The sequence below is a fragment of the Desmodus rotundus genome, chromosome 5, assembly GCF_022682495.2.
Source record: "Desmodus rotundus isolate HL8 chromosome 5, HLdesRot8A.1, whole genome shotgun sequence".
NCBI lineage: Eukaryota > Metazoa > Chordata > Mammalia > Chiroptera > Phyllostomidae > Desmodus > Desmodus rotundus.
Genome location: NC_071391.1, coordinates 32,901,361 through 32,921,235, shown reverse-complemented (window position 1 = coordinate 32,921,235; position 19,875 = coordinate 32,901,361). Strand labels below are relative to the sequence as shown.

The window sequence follows — 19,875 nt, the reverse complement described above, 5'->3', positions numbered from 1 at the left end:
ACTGCCTCCCTCCGCCTCAGGTAGTCTCCACTACCCCAGCCCCGTTCACCTAACCATCACCTGGCACTCACTCTTCAGCTCCACTGAGCCCTCACCCCTGAGCAGAGTCCCTGTGCAGCCACCTCAGACAACAACGTTCCTCCCCTCGGGGGCTCTGATGTCAGTTTACGAAGCAGAAGGGCTGTCTGATTAATGTGGGTCTCCTCCCCACAGAGTCAGCTCTACAATAACAGGGACTCTCTGCTTTTGCTCAGCCCTATCTCCAAGAATAATGCCCAGCACAAAGTAGGTGCTCACTAAATATTTGCTGCCTGAACGAACAAATGAATCTACCTGATTCTTGCTCACTCCTGCTGAACTGTATCATTCTCTGGCTCCAACTTGAGAACATTATCCCATATCTGTAAAAGGGGAATTGTAACACTGACCTCATGGGGTTGCTGCAAGGACACTTTTGCATAAAGTGTGTGACACGTAATAATAAACGTTAGTCACTGTTACTGTTATTCTCCCCGACTGAACACCACAGCCTTGTTATCAAGGCTTTCTATAGTTCCACCCACAGTTTCTACCAATTCATCAAATCTTCTCGGCCAGCCCCCACCCACCGATGTCTTATGGCCAGCGCTCTCCTGATAATCCAAGAAAGGGAAGAGCATGGAAGGCTGGGCCATGAGATTTTGGATTTTTCTTAAGATTCACACATAGTCTCTGGGACATCGGAGGCCTCTGCAGTACTGCACAAGACAAATAAATTAAAGCTAGGAAAAAAGAAGAGGAGAAGAGCAGGGCAGTGGAGAAGGGAGACGAAGCAAGGTGAGCTGGAAAGGGAGGAGGCTTCAACCGAAGACTCTGAAGACCCGGATCCTGTTCCTGGCTTCTCTTCTGGGCTACGTGCCCTTGAGCAGGTCCCTTGACCTCCCCATCCATAAAACTAAAGCGCTGGAATAGATGACCCCGAGACAGCTTCCTGATGTAAACTGTGACAAATGGTGTCTAAAGGTCTGCAGTGTCAAAATGAGCAGTGTGTAATACAATGTTTCTGGCGCCCTTGCAAAATTTAGTCTGACCAGTGTCCTAAAATAAAACATCAACTTTAAAATCAAAGACCACACACACAGTTCGCAATTTCAATAAAAATTGGGACTTGACTGCATATGTAAGTATTTTCAGTAAAATTTTCCTAGTCTCCAAAGTCATATTATGAACAATACCACATGATAAAAAGTTTGGAATTTTTTTAAAAAATTAATACAGGAATAGAATTGCCAAACATGGGCTCTCTGACTGACAAAGAGGGGAAGCAGGAGCAGCCTACAAAGACAGTGAACAAAAAGGCAAGGAACAGGGGAGAATTTACTTATTGAGAGGTGACGCTAACACTCTACTTTAGGCACTGCTATTAAGTCATATAATTTAATCAACCCTTAGTGATTGGTGTGAGCCCCACTTTACAGGAAAAGAAGGAGATCACAACGGTTAAATGACTCGCTCAAGATCGCAAGGCTGGTGAATGGCAAAGCTGCAGTAATAATGGTAATGCTGACACAACAGCTGATATTTTGAAGGCACTTATTTCATGCTTTCTTTACATGGACTGTTCCTTTTAGTCCACAGAAACACCCCATGAGTATGGATTATTATGACCCTCAAATTACAGGTGAGGGAATCAAAGCACGAGCAAGGTTCAGTCTTGGGCTCTGAGTCCACAGCTGTCAGTGGCAGAGCTCACAGGGAAACCAGCAGCCTGGCACCGACGTCAGGACCCCAGTCACTGTCCTGCAGAGGACACATCACCTTTCACCAGTCGCACTGCCTCTTCACAAGAGAACACTCCCAAGGACTTCTGGAGGTTGTTCGAGGTCATGGGGACGCACGTGCGGGCGAGGGGCACAAAGAGAGCCTGCACGGCAAAGATCAGAGTCCCAAAATATACCGGGCGCTCCACACGGCTGCTCCATTTTCACCCCTGATTTGATGAGCTGTCAAATCGGGGCACCAGTGTAGAAGTCAAGACAGTCCACACCCCGAGGAGCCCCAGACCGGCTGCTGACCGGACTGTCCATACCCACAGGGGTGGGGCCCCCAGAAAAAAATGCATGCTTTCCTCTCCCAAACCGGTTGAGAACATCTCAGGAAGCCCCAGTCCTAGTTCGTTTAGGAACTCCCTTGCCTTCCACACAGTGCCTCCCTCCAAACACCTATGCTCTTCAGTGCTGGATGGCGGCCCTCTGTCAAGGGCATACTCCACTTCCCCTCCCGGCCTTAGGGTCACACTGCGCCCCAGCCCGCAGTGCTGGTCCGCCTGCAATGCTGGCGGGCTGGCTTGTTCCACCTACAGAGCTCCTCCTCACCCTGCGGGTCCTGGCTCGAATGTCACTGCCTCCCATCGTCCCCTTGTCAGAATGAGACACCCCTTCCTGTAGAAGCCACTGGCATGGGACTTGTGTCTCTGTTCCAAAAACTATTCTACTCCACTGAATGCAAGATCGTTTGACAACACGTTTTCTGTTGCCCTCTGTATTAGTCAAGGTTCTCCAGAAAAACAGAACCAATGGGATGTACAGAAAGAGATCTGTAAGGACCTGACTCACATGATTACGGGGGCTGGCAAGTCAAAAATCTGCAGAGCCGAGGTCTCCGTTCAAAGGCTCTCAAGCAGGAAGAAATGATATTCCACCCGGAAAGCAAGAGAATCCACTCTTACTCAGGGAAGGGTCAGCCTTTGCTCTGTTCTGGCCTTCAACTGATTGGATGAGGCCCACCCACACTAAGGAGGGTGACTGGCTTTACTTAGTCTACTTGGTAAATTGTTAATCTCATCCAAAAACACCCTCGCGGAAATACTCAGAATAGTGTTTACCAAATATCTGGGCCACCCTGCGGCCCAGTCAAGTTGACATACAAAATCAACCATCACATCCATTAAAAAGTGAAGAACAGGGATCCTTTCTCTGTATCCTCACAGCATCTAGCCCAGGGCCGGACCCAGGGTAGGTGCTCAGGGCTTGCTGAAAGAAAAAGGAGTCACAGGCATCGCTCTTACCACGCCACCAAGGGCCATCCCATCCAACTCCCCAAAGAGAGCACAACACTGAGGAAAATAAACAACTTTTCCAAGTCACACAACCTACTCAGAAGCAGAGCTGAGCATTCACCTTGTTCAACAAATCACCAGGTGCTGTCCCAGGTGCTCGGGGCCACAGCAGTGAACAGACAGACAACACTCCCTCCCTTCACAGAACTGAGAGTCTAGTGCAGGGAAGACAGACAACGGACAAAAAACGCACACCCTCTGGCAAATGACTTTAGGTGTTGCAGAGCAGTAGAACGTAGGGAAACAGAAAGGTCGAACAGGGGAGGGAGCGGAAGCCCAGGACTTGCACCCAGCTCGCCACTTCCTGTCTGGAGCTTTTCCTCTAGCTTACCATCCTTTTTAAAGGAAGAATCTTACATTGTAGAGACCTCAGCCAACTCTCACTACCTCTCAGGACCCCTGTTCATCTGTGATGAAAAGGGATCCAACACACACGAGTGCACTTTGTAAACTGCAAACACGGATGCTCATCATGTTATGAGTATAACTCTTTCTCTAAAGTCAGTCTGCAAAGGGCCATCCTGAGAGGCTGGACCGCGAGCCCCGCCTCTGAGGGGGCTGCTCTGGCTGAGTTAGTTGCTTGGGCTTCCTGCTCCTCCAAGGGCCCAGCAACACATCAGGCTGCGGCTCACACCCAGCAGCCACTTAGCACCCGAGAAAAATTCCTGCTTGAGGCCAGTGCCTCTGCAGATGTTTCCCAAGTCATTTCACATGCAAACGCCAAAGCTTTGCACACTTTTAGCCTCTTATTAATAACATTTTAAAATGTAGATTGCTGCCTAATGTTAGCTGCGTAATTAAAAAAATAATCCTGCTGCTCTCCCTCCCGGCAAGAAAGGAAACTGTACCTCAGGGCTTCTGCAGCTAAGAATCACATCCTGCAGAAAAGCCAGTAGGAGGCTCAAGGAGGGAAGGAAAGTGGGGGGAGTCGAAGCCAAGAAGCGAGCCTAATCCCTTGATTTTAGAGAAAATGAAAATGAGGCTGAAGGAGGGAAATGATGGGCCCAAGGACACACGTGTATTTTGGCAAAGCCGGAGCCAGAATCCCAGTTTCCTGCCCCCTAGCAGACTCTGACAACTGCCCCATGGGGAGACGAAAGGGGGAAGGCAGACTGTCGGCTCTCGGAGGATAGGCCTCTTCCCGATGTGATTCTCCTTGCAGTGAGCACTGTTCACCTGGAGAAATAGCTATGAGTTTCAGGTGTTCAAGGGAATTCTGGAACAAGGTTCAAAGTTCTTTATAGTCCACTTAGACTCACAGACGGTGACACCAAGAAGGAACCTCAAGGCACCCTAACCCAACTGTCTGCTTCTAGACAGGAGAAGGGAGGCCCAGTAGGTAAAGTGACCTATTTACCCAAGGTCAAATAGTGGTAAGCCAAGCAAGCCTAGGTCCCAGGCCGCCCTGACTTCCGGTACATCCTGTCCACAGCTTCTTAGAAAAATGCCAGTCAACCCTCAAAGCTTCCATTGCTGCCTGCAATTTACCAAAGGCGTCCTGGGCTCCTTGGCTGGGAAAAACAGAGACAGGTGAGGTCCACGTGGTCCCTCACTGCCTATCTCCCTGGGGCAGCTTTTTGGAAGGCCCACGGCTCAGTGACTGAAAGACACACACTCCTACCCCCATCTCCTCAGGGTTCTCCTCTTCCCACATAGAACTGCTATCCCTAACCTGGACTTCAGTTACGGTCCACTGCGAAAGATCATCAGCAGTTTCTATCTCTGTGAAGTTACAAAAAAAGAAGTTAAAAAAAAAAAAAGGCCAAGCACTGCACCCAGCTGTTGGTGAGGCCGTGTTTTCTACTGATGATGATGACTCACAGCGCCTGAGCTGGAGGCAGGAGCTGGAAATGAGACTGAGCAAGGGAAAGCCGAGGTTCGCAAGCAGCCTGGGCCTGCAGAGGAATGCTTGCTTGAGTTCCTTCAGTGAAACCCCAGTACCTGGCTGTGGGAACACAGCGCCCCCTGCAGACCACCATGAGGCCCCTCAGGAGCAAGACCAGAGGCAAATGGTATACTGGGGCCAGCCTTCCTGCAAAGCCCACCATGACATCAAAGCTGTTATGTTAGCAAGCCAAGGGATCCCACAACCCCCCAGAAATAATATTTGCATCCTCAGCTTCCAAAGAGAAACTGGTTTTTGGTTCATGAGAGGCCCAGATTAGGATCTTCAAGCAGGGGAGACAAAGGTTGGCTCTAATCTTTTGGTGTAAATAATTCACCCAGGCACAGGAGTGAGGAGGAGAGGGAGCCTTTCCTGGAATGCCAGTTCATGGTCAACCAGTGACAACCCTCTGGGACATGACTTTGGATGGTGCTCCTCAAATTTCCTCTCACCCCACCCTCAGAACCTCTCCCAGGTCTTCCTGAGAGGCGGGTATGAAAGACCTATGGGAGACCTCACAGAGCTGCACTCATGGATAGGGAACCATTCTCCCACCCCCACATGTCAGGACACTTCAAGGGAGAGAACTGAGCTTCAGGACAAGGTCAGGAGGACCCCATGGAAGTGGCAATGCCAACTCCACTCTCAGTGGTTTGGGGGTTTGCACTTGTATCAAGCAGGGGGAACAACAAGCACAGCTTGAGGAGGCCACCAAGAACCACTGTGATCGAGCACCCCACCCAGAGAAGGAAGACAATCAGAAGACTTGGAGTTCCGATAATTTCGATGTCAGGGCCTGGGGGAGCCTTGGGATCGAAATCTACTGTCAAAGCTGGGCAGTCATGTGACAGGCGCTGAAGTTATATTCAAATTGCTCATTGGAGGGCCACAGCCCTGTGGTCTGAAGGGCCACCAGTCCAGATCCATGGTGGCACAGCCTGTCTTTCCTTCCACATCTGCTACTTTCCCTCCCACTTTGCTCCCCGCTCCCATCTGTTCCTCAGGCCCCAGAAGAAGCACCCTTTATCAGCACCCCGTCTTCTGTAAAAACCTAACACACTTCAAGACCACCTCTGACGGCCTTCACCTTTGGTCACACCGGACACCGTAAGGACCAAAGCCGCAGTGCCTTCCCTGGAGAAGCTGGCTTCTCCACGGCCAGGGGCTGGGAAAGGCATCTGCTGCACAGGGTTTTCCATTTCACAGGAACGGCTCCAACCCGATCAGCAGAGCACTGTTACTATGGACCATCTGTCAGGACCCGGAAACAGCCCTGTTACATAAAGGGGCTGGCGTAATGAAATGAAATGTACGAAACTGGATTCTTCCTCTGGACGAAGCCCTTGAAGTCTCTCTTAGGAGGGGCCGTGTGGGGCAGTGGAGGGGCCCTGATCCCGGCTCTGCATCAGGCAGCTATGGGGCCATTTCCCTGAGCTTCTGTGTTCTCAAGTTACAAATAAGGAGGAAATGGTCCTTTCCAGCATTTTAATTCCATGACTTAGTATTATTTTCACCAAAATGGCAAAAAAAAAAAAAAGTAAGCGTACTTTGATATTAGTTTTATACTGTAGAGTTAATTTTGTTTAAAAAAAAAAACACAGTGCCCTCATATTTGTGGGTTTAAAGGAGAGAAGTGGTGAATTGAGCCACAGACACTGGGGCTGGCAGGAGGAAGCGCACCAAGGAGAAACCAAAGGTTAGAACCTTCTATCGGCCCAGGCAGGAAAGGCCCAAGCAAGTCTCCAATAATGTCCCCGGGAAGCTGTGCCAGGGCACACGGTCCTTTCCAGTTTACAAAGTGCTTTCACATCCAGATCTTCCTCAAGCCTCGCGACACCCTCGAAGTTGGCGGGGTGACGTGGCTGACCACCATTTCACACTGAGCAAAGCAAGGCTAAGAAACGAGACAGGGCGAGTCCTTGTCCCTTAGCTGCTCTTCACTCTGCTCCATGTAAAACGGGAGTGGGCCGCACTGGGCAGACTGGGTAAGGATGAAATGGATGGTTTTGTAAAGCCCTGGCAAAATGCGTGGCACATAGCTCGTCCTTGATAAATGTGAGCGGCCCTTCCCGCACACCTCCACCTCCTCAGGGCGGCTCATCTGCGGCTCCTGACAAGTGCTGTAAGACGGAAGCCGCAATGGTGGCTTCCTAGGTGCCCTTCCATGTGGCCCAAGACAACTTCCCAGAAGGCAGCCTCATGAGCCAGGTAACGCCACTCCCTACCGACCTCGTGGATTCTAACAACCACCCCAGCTCATGGGGGATGGGGCCCCAAGAACCCGGAGCACCTCAGAATCAGCCAGAGATGGGAACTAAAGCAAAACACAAGCCTGCGGCCTCCCCGGGGGAGCCTCCGAGAGCCATGCTGAGGCAGGGCCGCTCTTCCCCTGTTCACGTCTATCACCCCCCACCCCACCCAGACACCTCACTGTCCTTCCGCTGCTCCCAGAGCAAAGCCCGAATAAGGACCCGTGCCTGTGACACTTGCATGTTTCCAGCCCCTTCCCATTCCGTCTGGCCCCGTGTCGAGCAAACTGCGGCAGGGTGCACCTCACACTTCTATGCCTGGAAGGTCCTCCCTGACCTCTGCCTAGTCCACAAACATTTGTTTAATAACAGAGTGAAGGAACGAAGAAAGGAATGTGTGAACGAGTGGATGACATGATATATCCCTGTGAGGCAGGCAGATTAGGGAGTATGATTCTCATTTAACGGATGACGGTATTCAGGCCCACAGAGGCTAACTGACTTGCCCAAGATCGCACAGCCAACAAGCAGCCAAATTAGAACTTGAACCTGGCTCTTCAGGGCTACTTTGGCCACATCAGGCTTTCTCCTAAGGTAGAAAGTCACTGTCCTATTAGGAAAAAGCTGACCCAAGATTCCTCAAAATGGCCCACTTCCATCTTGGCACACGTCTGAGAGCACTTGCGGGCCCTGGCTGTCACTATGGTTACTGAGAGTTCCCCTGAGACAGGCAAGGTCCCCTGAGAAAGGGCAAGCACAGTGCCATCTGTCAGGAACCTAAAATGATGGCGAAGTTACAGCCTGGTCACTTAAAGCTCACTTTCGAGAGCTCCTGGAACAAATCAATCCGACCAGGAAAGAGGAAGAGGATCCCTTGAATGGAAACGGAGCGCTCTGCCAGGGACCTCTGAGCCCTCCCCGGACCATCTGGTGAGCTCGCAGCACGCCTGCTGCCCCCAGCCACCTGCTGCCCCCAACCACCATAGGCAGATAGGGAAGGGGAGGACCCACAGCAAGGCCTGGCAGACATGCAGTGACAAAGTTGTCCCCCAAGCCCTGGGGCACTAGGCATGGCTGTTGGCCTCAGGGAATGAGGCACTCAGCCTGGGGCTGCTCCACGAAGGTGGGAAGTGGGAAGGTTGGGTCTCCTCAGCACAGGCACTGAAAACAGCACAGCGTCTCCATGCAAAAGTGCAAGCCGTCCCCTGGACCTGGCCCTCCCTGAGCCTCGGCCCCACCCCAGGGAGAGCCAGGGGAGACACAGCGCAGCAAGTGCTTAACCCCGTGGGCCTCGCACGTGGTGAGGAGACAGGGATGGCAAGGAAGTAAACAATGACAACACTACGGTTCCAGGCCATGAAAACTCACATAGTGAAAAACAAAGCAGGCGGGAGAAGAGTGAGGCTGGGACAGAGCAGCGGTGGCTATTTCCAACGGGGCGGGCCTCTGTGAGAGGGGATGGTCGGGCAGAAAGCAGTGCAGTGTGGCAATAGCTCGTGGGGTTAGAGAGACCATCGCTCCTGGCGGAGGGGACTGCCAGAGGAAAGGTACCTCACCTCTCAGACGTGAGCCATCCCACACAGAGTTGTGAGGAGAATGTAAGTGGCAGCACCCGGCAGGGCACCCAGCACGTGGCGAGTGCTTAGCAAAGACTGGTTCCCTGCCCTACTCTGACCCAGGGAAATATTTTTAAGATTTTGTTCAACAAACTGTGCTAACTCACGTCTTATTGCAGTGGGCCTCTGATGAGGCCCTGGGCTGCCCATCTGTGGGGCGAGAGGACCCCTGGCAAAGGTTTCATCACAGCACAGCCTGATAGAAGAGCCTTGGCCTGAGAGTGGAGCAGATGGGGGGGAGCAGCAAAGACAGTGGATACTGCCTTTCCTGCAGGGGGGAGGATGGAAATCATTAGGACTAGACACTCGAAGAAACCAGGGGCGAGGCAGAAAGTTAACTCCTGTCCCCTTCCCTTCTTACCTCTGGCTTGCTGGCCCAGGGCCCAGGCCCTTGTCTCCTGACTCATAGGGCAGCCAGCTAGAGGCCAAACCAATCTCAGTTCTTCTCACAAGCAAGGAGATAGCTAAGTCTTAACTCATGGTGAGACCTTAGGTAGCCCCCGTCCCTCTCTGGACCTGAGTTCGCCCATCCATAAAAAAAAGAGGAGGGCCTGGGTGACTCCGGGGGAGGGGGGGGGCGGGGGTGGGGGGGTGGAATCCTCTCAGCTCTGACCTTTCTAATTCTGACTCCGGATGCTGGCCCTACCCACCTCACCCCCAAGGCTCTCTGCTTGCCCACTGCTGCCATCTAGTGGCCTCCACGGCCAGCTGCACTTTGCTTTAGCCAGGCCCCTCTCAAGCCCCTTTATTTGAATGCACCTATTTCTAAGAGTGAATCCTGCTCCTGCTTCAGTCTGACACACACTGCACCTCTCTGCACCACAGATCAATGGGTATTCATTGCCAAACAAACCAAAAATAACACCAGAACTTTATCTCTCTAGCAGAGATGACACACTGCAGCTGAGAGTCTGACCTCCCTACCCAAAGACAGGAAGTGACCTGCCCAAGGTCACACAGCTGCCTGGCTCCCAGATAAGTGCACAATTCCACTTTACCACAATGCTTAGGGCTGGTGGGCACCCTGGAAACCAAAAATAAAGTCAGCCCAGGCCAAGGAAAACAAAGCCTCTGAAAGGTGGGAAATAAACTGTCACGATTCCTTGCAAACCTCAAGAAATGGTAAGATCGGGCATGTGAACATGTGAGCAATGCTTGCAGAAATCCACTGGAAATAACAAAAAGGCGGTGCCTGGGGTACCTCTTGACTTTGGAGGACCTCGATCACAAGGACACCTGCAATTCTCCCATAAACCAGCCTCCGAGCCACCCCCGCAGCCTGGATCCTGGGCTAGGCAGCCCAACAGAGGATAAGAAAGATGCTGGTGTAGCAGCATGTGTCTGCATGGGCTTCCCCCAGCACAGGGGATTCTCTACCTCCAGGCCTCTCAGCACCTGGCCAGAGGAGCTCAGTAAAGGTGTATATGGGCAGATCCCTTCGATTCTTACGTAATCATGGGAACTGTCTGTGGACTCAGCTGACCACACTCTTGCTCTGTCTGCAGCCTACTCTGGAACCCTATAGTGCAGACCCAGAAAAAAACATACTGTAGGTCACTTGCCTTTTCTGAACTCTATTACTGCACACCTGCAGCACAATGGGGCTCTCCTGGATGATCTTCAAAGTCCTTCTAATTCTAGAATTTGAAACCAAATCAAGGCTACTCTTCACCTGCAGAGCAGATATGAGAAAGGAGGAAGTAATCAAACAATGCTTCCCTCTAGCGGCCTCATGCTGTCACTACACTCTCTCAGCTCTGAGCCCTACCACTGAACTTCATTTAATCCCACCCTGAACTCTGAACAGAAATGGGCTTGCCCAGGTGCAAAGGAGAGGAAGAAAATGCAAGGATGCCAGCCAGCCTCCAGGAACCAAAGAGGCCTCTGAGCAGGTTCCACACCTTAGAGAAATTCTCCATCCTTAGGAACAACTATATCTTGGAGCTCAAAGGACATTTTGTGACCTCCCAACTCTGCAGATAAGGAAACCAAGGCTCAGGGATGTTCCGAAGGGACTTGCCTGAGGTCACAAAACTGACTCACCACTGCACCAAAAATTTATCCCCTCTTTCCTGCCTCCTTCTACAGTCTCTTGCCTCTTTTCTATGCGACCTCCCAACCGAGGCCAGTGGAAGTGATTTGTCAAGGACTTATACACAGGAATGGGTGGCAAAGCGGCCATCCCTATACTGCGGGGCAAGGGATTTTATTCATTAGCCTTAACATTTATGGGGGATAGAGTCAAACTGGAAATCACATATCAGCATAGAAAATATAAGAGAAAGTAAAATTCATTCATAATCCCACCAATCAGAGATAATATCCCAGCATATTTCTTTCTAGTCTTTTCTATGCAAACATCCCTTTGTAAAGAAATAGAAGTTACGGTGTAGTAACTTATTGTAATCTACTCTTTTCACTTACTATATCATGAGCACAACCCTCTGTCATTAAATGTCTAAAGCATTCTAATTAATGGCTGTATATTCCAAAATAATGAAATGCATTTTACCAATCCCCTGTAGTTTCCTTAGTCTCCGTGCATGTGTTTTTGGCATTATAAATCAGGCAACAATGCGTGGCAATATTCTAAATATTCTCACATCCTTAATTATTTCCTCAGGCCAGGACTGGTTTTGTTTTTTAATAAGACAGAATTTCAGAGCTGGAATGGCCCTTAGGAATCGTTACGTCCACAACCTCCTATTGTCCAACTGGGAAGGAGGACACCAGAGAGTTTTGTGTCTTGCGAGAGGACAAAAAGACAGCAACAGAACCAAGTCCCAAACCTCCACCCATTCAAATGTGACCTTGCGGTGTCTGGGCCACTCCTCCGGCTCTTGGTCACATTCTTTTTTATTCTTTTACTAAATATTTCAGGTTTTCACCCAATAAGCTTCCAGAAGTTAGTTCCGGATTTTATGTTCCCTTGTAGTCTGAAGTATAGTGCTATATACACGTAGGTGAGCATTCCACAAATACCTGCTGAAGGATCAAGGATAGCTAAGAATCACCTTCCTTATTGCTTGGGAAAGTCACTGGCAAAAGTTCAATTCAAGGATAACTAAGAATTACCTTCCTTATTGCTTGGAAAAGTCACTGGCAAGAGCTCAGTTAATGAGTTAGAGCATTCGGAGACACACACAACTTGGAATCAGAGCAGCAAGCTTGAAGACAGCTAAGTCAGGTTCAAGTTTTAGCTCTGCCCATCTCTGTGAACCAGGGCAGTGCAGTTAACCAAATGAGGGCCTGGTCTGTGAAAGCAAGGATAATAGCACCCACCTTGCCAACTTCACCTGAGAAAATGGATGTGAAAGCACTTGATAGTGATAAAAGTGGAACACGAGAGCTCCGATTGCTATTGTATTATCATAAATGGAAATGCAGCTGCTTCCATGAATCCTGGAGCAGCCTTTGAACCTCGCTCCCAGGGCACCATCTCCTGGTTTCTGTTCCACGCAGAAACCCATTAAGGGACTGTATGGCTGCGCATTTCAGGTAACACATTTCGGAACAGAACTTCATGTACAGAAGGAACTATTATTCCTGCTTCAGGTCCCTGGGTGTGATTAGTTAAGTCATCCTCACTTCCTCCTCTTCTCCAGAGACCGTGACAAAGTGGAGAGAGCACTGGACTGAGAGCCACGAGACCAGTGTTCTGTCCCAGCTCCTTTTCTCACTGCCTGTGCTTCTCCCTCTCCAGTCCTCAGTTTCCCCATCTGTAAACTGAGGAGTCAGGCCACTTGAGTTCTAAGTTCCATTCCTGACATTCTGAGGATTCCAGGATAAAAACTAATGACTTTAATAATAAGCAAAAACTGTCCATTTCAAAGTAGTTCTTTGAGCTTGGTTTGACTTTCAGCCACTGGGTTTTCAAAGTTCTAAAGCACAAACCTCATTCCAAAGCACCTGCTTTAAATAGAGTCCATGAGGTCAGAATCTCCCTGAGCTCGGTTGAGGTTTCATGATATATGGTCCCAAAGAAGATGTTGTAATATACACTGTCACCTTATTCTGGCAGGGATCTTGGCCCAAAAACAGAAAAATCAGCATTAGGTATATTTATAAACTCGGTTCAGTGTGAATCAATGGCTAGGCTTGGATTTCACTAATGCTTAGATATCAAATGCAATAAAATATTTCTTGGTCTGCGACGCTTGAAGAAAGGAGAGTGATCCCTTCCACATTTGTCATGCAATTCCCCACGTTAGAGAAAAAGAATAAAAAATTTCTCAACTAAAGAATATAACCAAGAACCAGGAGGACAGTGACGGGAAGGGAAAGAATTTACTGAAAAGCAGAACTGCATTTCTAGCTTAAATGCTGCCATAAAGTCACCTGCTCTCCTCTTTGATTCCATCTTTTCTTTTGCAAAGTGAGGAATTTTCTTGTTCCATCTCTGATTCTCTAAAATGTCTGACATTCTAGGACTTTCTCAGGTGACACTGAAGAAACCGAAGAATGTCAAGCACTCAGTATCTGTACTTTTTCAACCCACAGCCACTGGGAAACCACAAGACTACTTTGGGATACTGCTCGGCTCAGGGAAAGCTTCCAGCAGCCCAAAAGCAACCGGATTCTGGACATTCTGGCCAACCCCACATTAAGGTTCAGATCTTGTATAAATCATTCCCCTTGAAAGTCTAATTAATCACCAGCAGCCAACAGTTGGCGTTTTTAAGCACTGGTCTTTCTGCACTCTCCAGGAGAGTTCTGAATCAACTGTGACCTACCCAGAGACATTCATATCCAGCCCCTCAGGGACCTCTGCCGGAAAGAGGCGCTATGGGGCATCTGACCTCCAGAGAGCTCCAGAGTTTCAAAGGGAAGAGGAAGCTGATGTGCACTGAACCCACAGGGGGGCACAGTCCTGTGCTAGGGGTAGAAGCATCTCATTTAGTTCTCAGCCAAGGTCAGCAATACTCCATTTTCCTAATGAAAAAAAAAAAAAGCTCAGAGAAGTTAGGTGTATTCATTTGTCCAACATTTACTGAGTACCTACCTAGCATGTGCCAAATATTTTGCTAAGCGCTGAGAATACAATGCTGAGCAAAACGAACGTGGCCCCTGCCCTCATGGAGCTTACAGTCTAGTGGGAGGGGGAACTAGTCATGGAACACTATAAAAAAAATAGCACAAAGGACAGGTTGTAGTGGTCTGAGAACAGATAAAAGGGGAAAGTGATTAGTCAGGACGTTAAGGAAAGTCCTCCCTGAGGAGGTGATGACTAAGCTGAAGCCTGGAGGGGGAAGAAAAGGATGTAATGATGTTAAAATGAAGGAGTGCAGGGATATGTGTGCCAAACGGAGAAAACAGCAGGTGCAAAGGCACTGCAGTGCGAAACACATGATGTGTACAAGGGGCCAAACAAAGGCCAGAGTGGAGACCAGCTAGCGGTCAAGAGCTAGCATGGTAGGCAGTGGAGGGGAAAGGGAAGCAGAGCGCAGAGCACTAAGGACTACGTTTTTCTCACAGGAGCAATAGGAAGCTACTGGAACGCGTCACAACGGGTTGGAAAAGATATTCCAGATGAGGTAAGGAATCAGACTGGAAGGGAGAGGAAGTGCCTGTAGGAAGACGAGGACCCCAGTCAGGGGCCACTGCAGGACCCAGGCAAGAGGCGGAGACAGGTGGTGCTGCCCTCAGCCACACAGAACTGAGATTCCAACTTAGGCCTGTGTGACTTCAAAGCCCATGCTTCTCTCCACCTCGCCATTTATTCATTCATTCAGCAAGCAGCTACTGATCATCTGCTAAGTGCCAGGCCTGGGCCAGGTGCTGAGGATATAGCTCTGAATAAAACAGACAATGCTGGCATGGAATTTACAGGCTGGCCATTAAACAAATAAGAATACAAATCAATGTACAGAGTTACACATTGGGATGGGTACCACGGAGGAACAATAGTGTGATCAGAGACTAACAGGAAAATTACGTATAAGGCCATGAAGCTCTTCCAAACTGTTGGTAACATGAAAGAGCCACTTGCCTGCTGCATGTTAGTGAAAGGTTTTAGAAAGCTCTGCCGGTCAGGGTTGGATATGGAGCATCACATTCCTGGCCAGCTCAGGAGCCCTCAGGGGAGAAGCTAGTACCTCGAGCTCTGCACGGACCTTGTTGAAATAGAAGCCTTTCTAAAAGCAACTGCTGACTCCTTAATACACTCACATATCCCACCCTCAGGCACCTCTCGCTTATGTGTGCACACAGCATTTTACAGATAGCTGAGATCTTTCACACAGATTCAGTCAGTGGAACCTCATCACAGAGCTATGTAGAAGGAGGGCAGGTTTGAATATCCTGCTTGAGAGATGAGGAAATTGAAGCCTCGACAGGTGAGGTGACTTAACCAACATCACCAGGCTAGGGCGGCACCCAGATCTGCCATCCAGCTCTCACCAGAAGCACCTCGGGCCAGGAAATGGTGAATCTCAGATAAGACAGCTGCAGGTCACTGAGCCTGGATAAAGTCACCCAGGAGTCCCATGAAGTGCCCGAGAACAATGAGCAGGGACATCAAGCGGCTTGAGAAAGGTTTCTAGAATGCAGCTTCCCTAGCCTGAGACACAGGTACCCTTGCCAACTTTCCCAGATTAGAACAGGTTCGCCTGGACTCTTTCCAAGTGCCTCTGACTAACAGAGAAAAGTATTTTTCCATCGCAAACACTGCAGGCAGGCACCAGACTCCTGAAGGGGGAGGGCAGGGACTGCATCCAGATTCCTACACAGACAAACGGTCAAGTTATCCTGGTACCATGAGAACCGCCTAGCCGAACACCTGCCCCTGGGGGTGGCAGTCTTGGGCAGTGTTTCTTGATCTTGGCACAACTAACATTCACTTCGGGCTGGGTATTTCCTTGTTGCGAGGGATGCCCTTGCATTGTAGGATGTTTAGCAGCATCCCTGGCCTCTACCAACTGGATGGTAATAGCACCCCCTAGTTGCGACAACCAAATATGTCTTCAGACATTGCAAATGTCCCCCAGGCTTGAGAATCCCTGGTCTAGGGCCTATGGAGAAAGGAAAGCAGAATCCATTCCCTTCCTCTCATCCTAGCCCATGCCACCCCACTCCATCCTATCTCACTGGACAGATACATGGTCACCGTGCAGAAACTCTATTTTAATCAGCATCATCACATAAGGCCTTCCCGAAGGACACTGGGAGCAGCCTCTGTGCTACTGTGGCCTGTAGGTGGGTCCCGGGAACAAGTCACCACTGGCGCATGTGAAAACAACTAGAGTCAAATAACTCCTTGTTCCACTAAAGAGCTGCTTCTGACCCAGTGAGCAAATCTTGTTCCCGTTAACACGAGCATCTGAGTCAGATTAAACCGGAGGCCCTGGGTGCTTCTTCTCAATGACACTGAGCCCAGTCGAAGGCCCCCGGTGCCGCCAGATGGAGCGCAGCACCAGTAAGTGAAAGGGCAGCACTCCCATTTGCCCGCAATTCAGTGCAGCAACCGGGACTCGCAAACGTCCCAGCTCCTCACCATTCTGAACTTAGGAGAAAGGGGAAAGCGACAAGTATATAAACAAGCGATCTGAATTAACAAGTTAATTAAACAGCTAAAACATTACCAAAAAAATCACACTCTCAAGTGGAGGTGGAGACCTGAAGCTGAGCTCTGGAGCAGCTGGGGTGACTCAGTGCCACATACGTGGGTTCCCGACCCCCCACCCGAGGGTTGGGCTGCTGGCCCAGAAGTGGAAACCAGTATCAGTTACGACACTTCAAAGCCAGAATCAAAGAAGAGGCATCTTCACGTCTTTCGTTAGTCAGCTGCCTAACTAGTTAGAGTTTACTGACAGACTCAGCCAAACTCACTACCATTTGGTAGTAAGTGTATTTCACTGCACTGCAATTCTGTGAAGACTGACTAACCATGAAACGCCTACCTGTTAATACCCAATTACTCACATGACTGCTGGTTCCTCTGCTCCCTCTGCACGCTGTACTTAGCTCTACTGTTGCACAGCCCATACTGCAACGTACTGGATTTTCATAGCAGATCTGTCCCCCTAGTGGACAGTGGGCTCCTCGAGGGCAGGGTTTATATCTAGTACAGTGATGGTATATAAACAGTCCTCATCGTACGTATGATGGGTGGATGGACGGACAAACGGCCAAGGCTTCCTTCTCTACATTCTTTCACTTAAGCCTGTGTACACACTCTAGTGGAAGGGAATGACCCGGGTCTTCTCTCCTGTTTCTCCAAGGCCTATGAGGATATTGCTCCATAGTTTCCCTATAAACAATGACTGATTTGGTTGGACTTTTGAATACAGAGAGACAAACTGAGGCCTTCTGATCACGAATTAGTGAGTCCAAGGAAAGAGGTCAGGAATCCTAGCTGTCTACCCCACCTCAGGTGCATTCGAATGTGTTTTGTCTCGTAACCAGATCCAGTTGGATGCAGGAACTGAATACACTCGCTACTAGATGGTAGAGATGATATGGCGCCTTCTCTCACGGAGCTCGTTGTCTGCAGGAAAAGGCAGACATTAACAATTACACAAATAAGCAGCTATCATGCTCAGTGAGTCTTTTTAAGAAAAACTTCTGCAGATGTTGCCCATCCTTAAACGTCTGAACTTTTGGGGGGAAAGTCACGATTTTCCTCCAAATAAATTAACACACTTTCCGTAGAGCAGCCTCTGAAGTTTTTTACATGGAAAGTTTATTAAACACCTTTGTAATATAGGCCTCTGTTCTAAAGTGGTTGTAAGTGGTTTTAAAAGACCAATTAAAAGCATCATAACTATGAATACTCGTAAGTCCATGCCTGTGTGTTCCAATGTGTAGCTGGCGTAACTTACCAAGGATAACTGAAGCTGACCTGAAAACCTACAAAAGCCAGAAAGTACTGGAATAACACTCACCAGATATTTGGGAGCACAGAAAGCCAGGTTTGGCTAATAAGCAGGCCAAGAGCGGGCAAGGGGACCCCTGAGAGAGCCCCTGGAGTTCAGAAGGCCTTGACAAGATTACAGATCTTAAGAATCACAAATTACCTGCCTGGAAACTTCAGTGTAAGCCAGCAGGAGCTCTAGGAAGGTGGGAAAGAAGAAGGGCCGTGAAGACACAAACCACAAGAACAAAGTCAAGGATAGAAGACCAGGAAAGAACTGCCCTAAGGGAAGGATAAGAAATAAATGAAGACTCAAGGAAAGGTAAACATGCCAAAGGCAGGTGGCATGGCAGAAGGTAGTATCTGAGAGAACACACAGGATGTCCGAGTCAACGTACACAGATCATTAGGGTTAATAAAAATTTAAATCCCAACACCATGCCAGCTATGATTCAAACTGATGCTCCCGCCTCAATCATGAAATGCAGCGGTTGGCAAAAGTAGGCTTACACTTGTTCATATGGAAAATACAATAATTAATGACTAATAATACAAAATAAACTGTTCTGCATACTCACAACCATAAACCTACTTTTGCTCACCCCGGTATTTACCTTTAAGGTAACAGTTTCTGCTGCCTTTAATTCAGACTCAGGTGGAAATGCAAACAGACTCATCTCTTCAGCTATGACAAGGCAGCCTCCCCAACGGCCTAGACACATTTCTGGGTGGTGCTTGCTGCAGCGGGTTCCTTTTCAACACCTCGTGGACTCTTAGGGCCAGAAGTCAATAACCTAACCCAGTCTGGACTTTTTGGGGTGCACACCTGCGATTCAGCGAGGAAAAGCCATACATCTGGCTGCCTGCAGAACCAGATCCGCGGTACTCCCCTGCCCAATCCTAAGAACTTTTCATTGGTAGAATCCAACCTACCTAATCCTGAGCATCCATGGCTGTTTAGACAGCTGTCCCCCACAGTTGCTCTTACCGACCACTAATTCTCTGCTGCTTCCTTACCTGTCTGGGCAACCAGGTGTGTCCACCCACTCCAGACAGCGGTGACCTTTTCATTCTGAAAACAATGAGCTTCTATTCCCTGGGGCACAGGGAGGAAAGCAGCCTGGGAAGCCAGTTGCCCGTGCTTGTTGCTTCCCCAAACATACAGCTCTCCGGCATCTTAACCAAGCAGAAGGGGAACAAAAGAAGGGAGGAAACATTAGTCCCAAATGATGAGAAAGAACACAAGTCTGAAAAACAAGTGGTTACCGAAAGTTGTGTTATTTTTATGCTACGGTGCTGAGTAGAGCAAGGCAAGATACAAAATTCATATATAGCATAATATTAGATTTTTTAATTCAATAAATAGGAAACAAGGCCAAACACTCTTAGTAGCTTGTCAAAGAATAGGAATACGTGAGTTTATTTTTCCACTAATTCATTCAACAAATATTTATTCAGCATCTACCATCTGAAAGATATGTTTCTCTATATTCTCTATAGCTTTTAAAATATATGCTTGCATTAGTTTTTATTGGGAAAAATGTATTAACTTTTTTAAATAACAGGTTAAAAATATATGATTTAAGCGTGAACTTTTGTTCTAATTCTTATTTTTTTTCAGTTGCAGTTGACATTCAATGTTTGTTAGTTCCGGGTGTGACGGCATGGTGGTTAGACATGTATACAACTCCCTGAGTGATCCCTCTTTGAGTCCAGCACCCACCTGACACCACACATAGTCACTACAGCATCACTGACCGTGTTCCCGACGCCGCACTTCACACCCCGGTGACTGTTTGTGCTTCTTAATCCCTTCACCTCTCCACCCAGCCTCCAACCCCCAACCCACCTGGGAACCATCAGTTTGTTCTCTGTGTCTATGAGTCTGTTTCTGTCTTGTGTGTTTGTTTTGTTTTTTAGATTCCACATATAAGTGAAATCATGTGGTATTTGTCTTTGTCTGACATAGTCCACTTATGAAGCTTACACTTGTTACTCATAAGACTGCCCTACATGCCCTGCTCAGCGGACACTGTCTTGCTACCACATCACATCTGCAGAGCACTTCAGCTCACTTGGGCCTCACAATAATCCTGGGATAGAAGCAGGACACAAATAGCTGGCACTGTGATTTAACAGAAAAAGAGCACATTCAGAACCAAGTGACTGGCTTCTAT

At 48.8% G+C, this 19,875-nt stretch overlaps 1 protein-coding gene across 1 annotated transcript in view; it reads right to left on the bottom strand.

Annotated features, from left to right (window-relative positions):
* Positions 1 to 19,875, bottom strand: part of SERGEF (secretion regulating guanine nucleotide exchange factor) — a 179,979-nt gene that overhangs the window by 139,970 nt on the left and 20,134 nt on the right. The window contains 1 exon segment of the mRNA XM_024558699.4: positions 18,716 to 18,874. Coding sequence (XP_024414467.2) covers positions 18,716 to 18,874 — 159 coding nt within the window.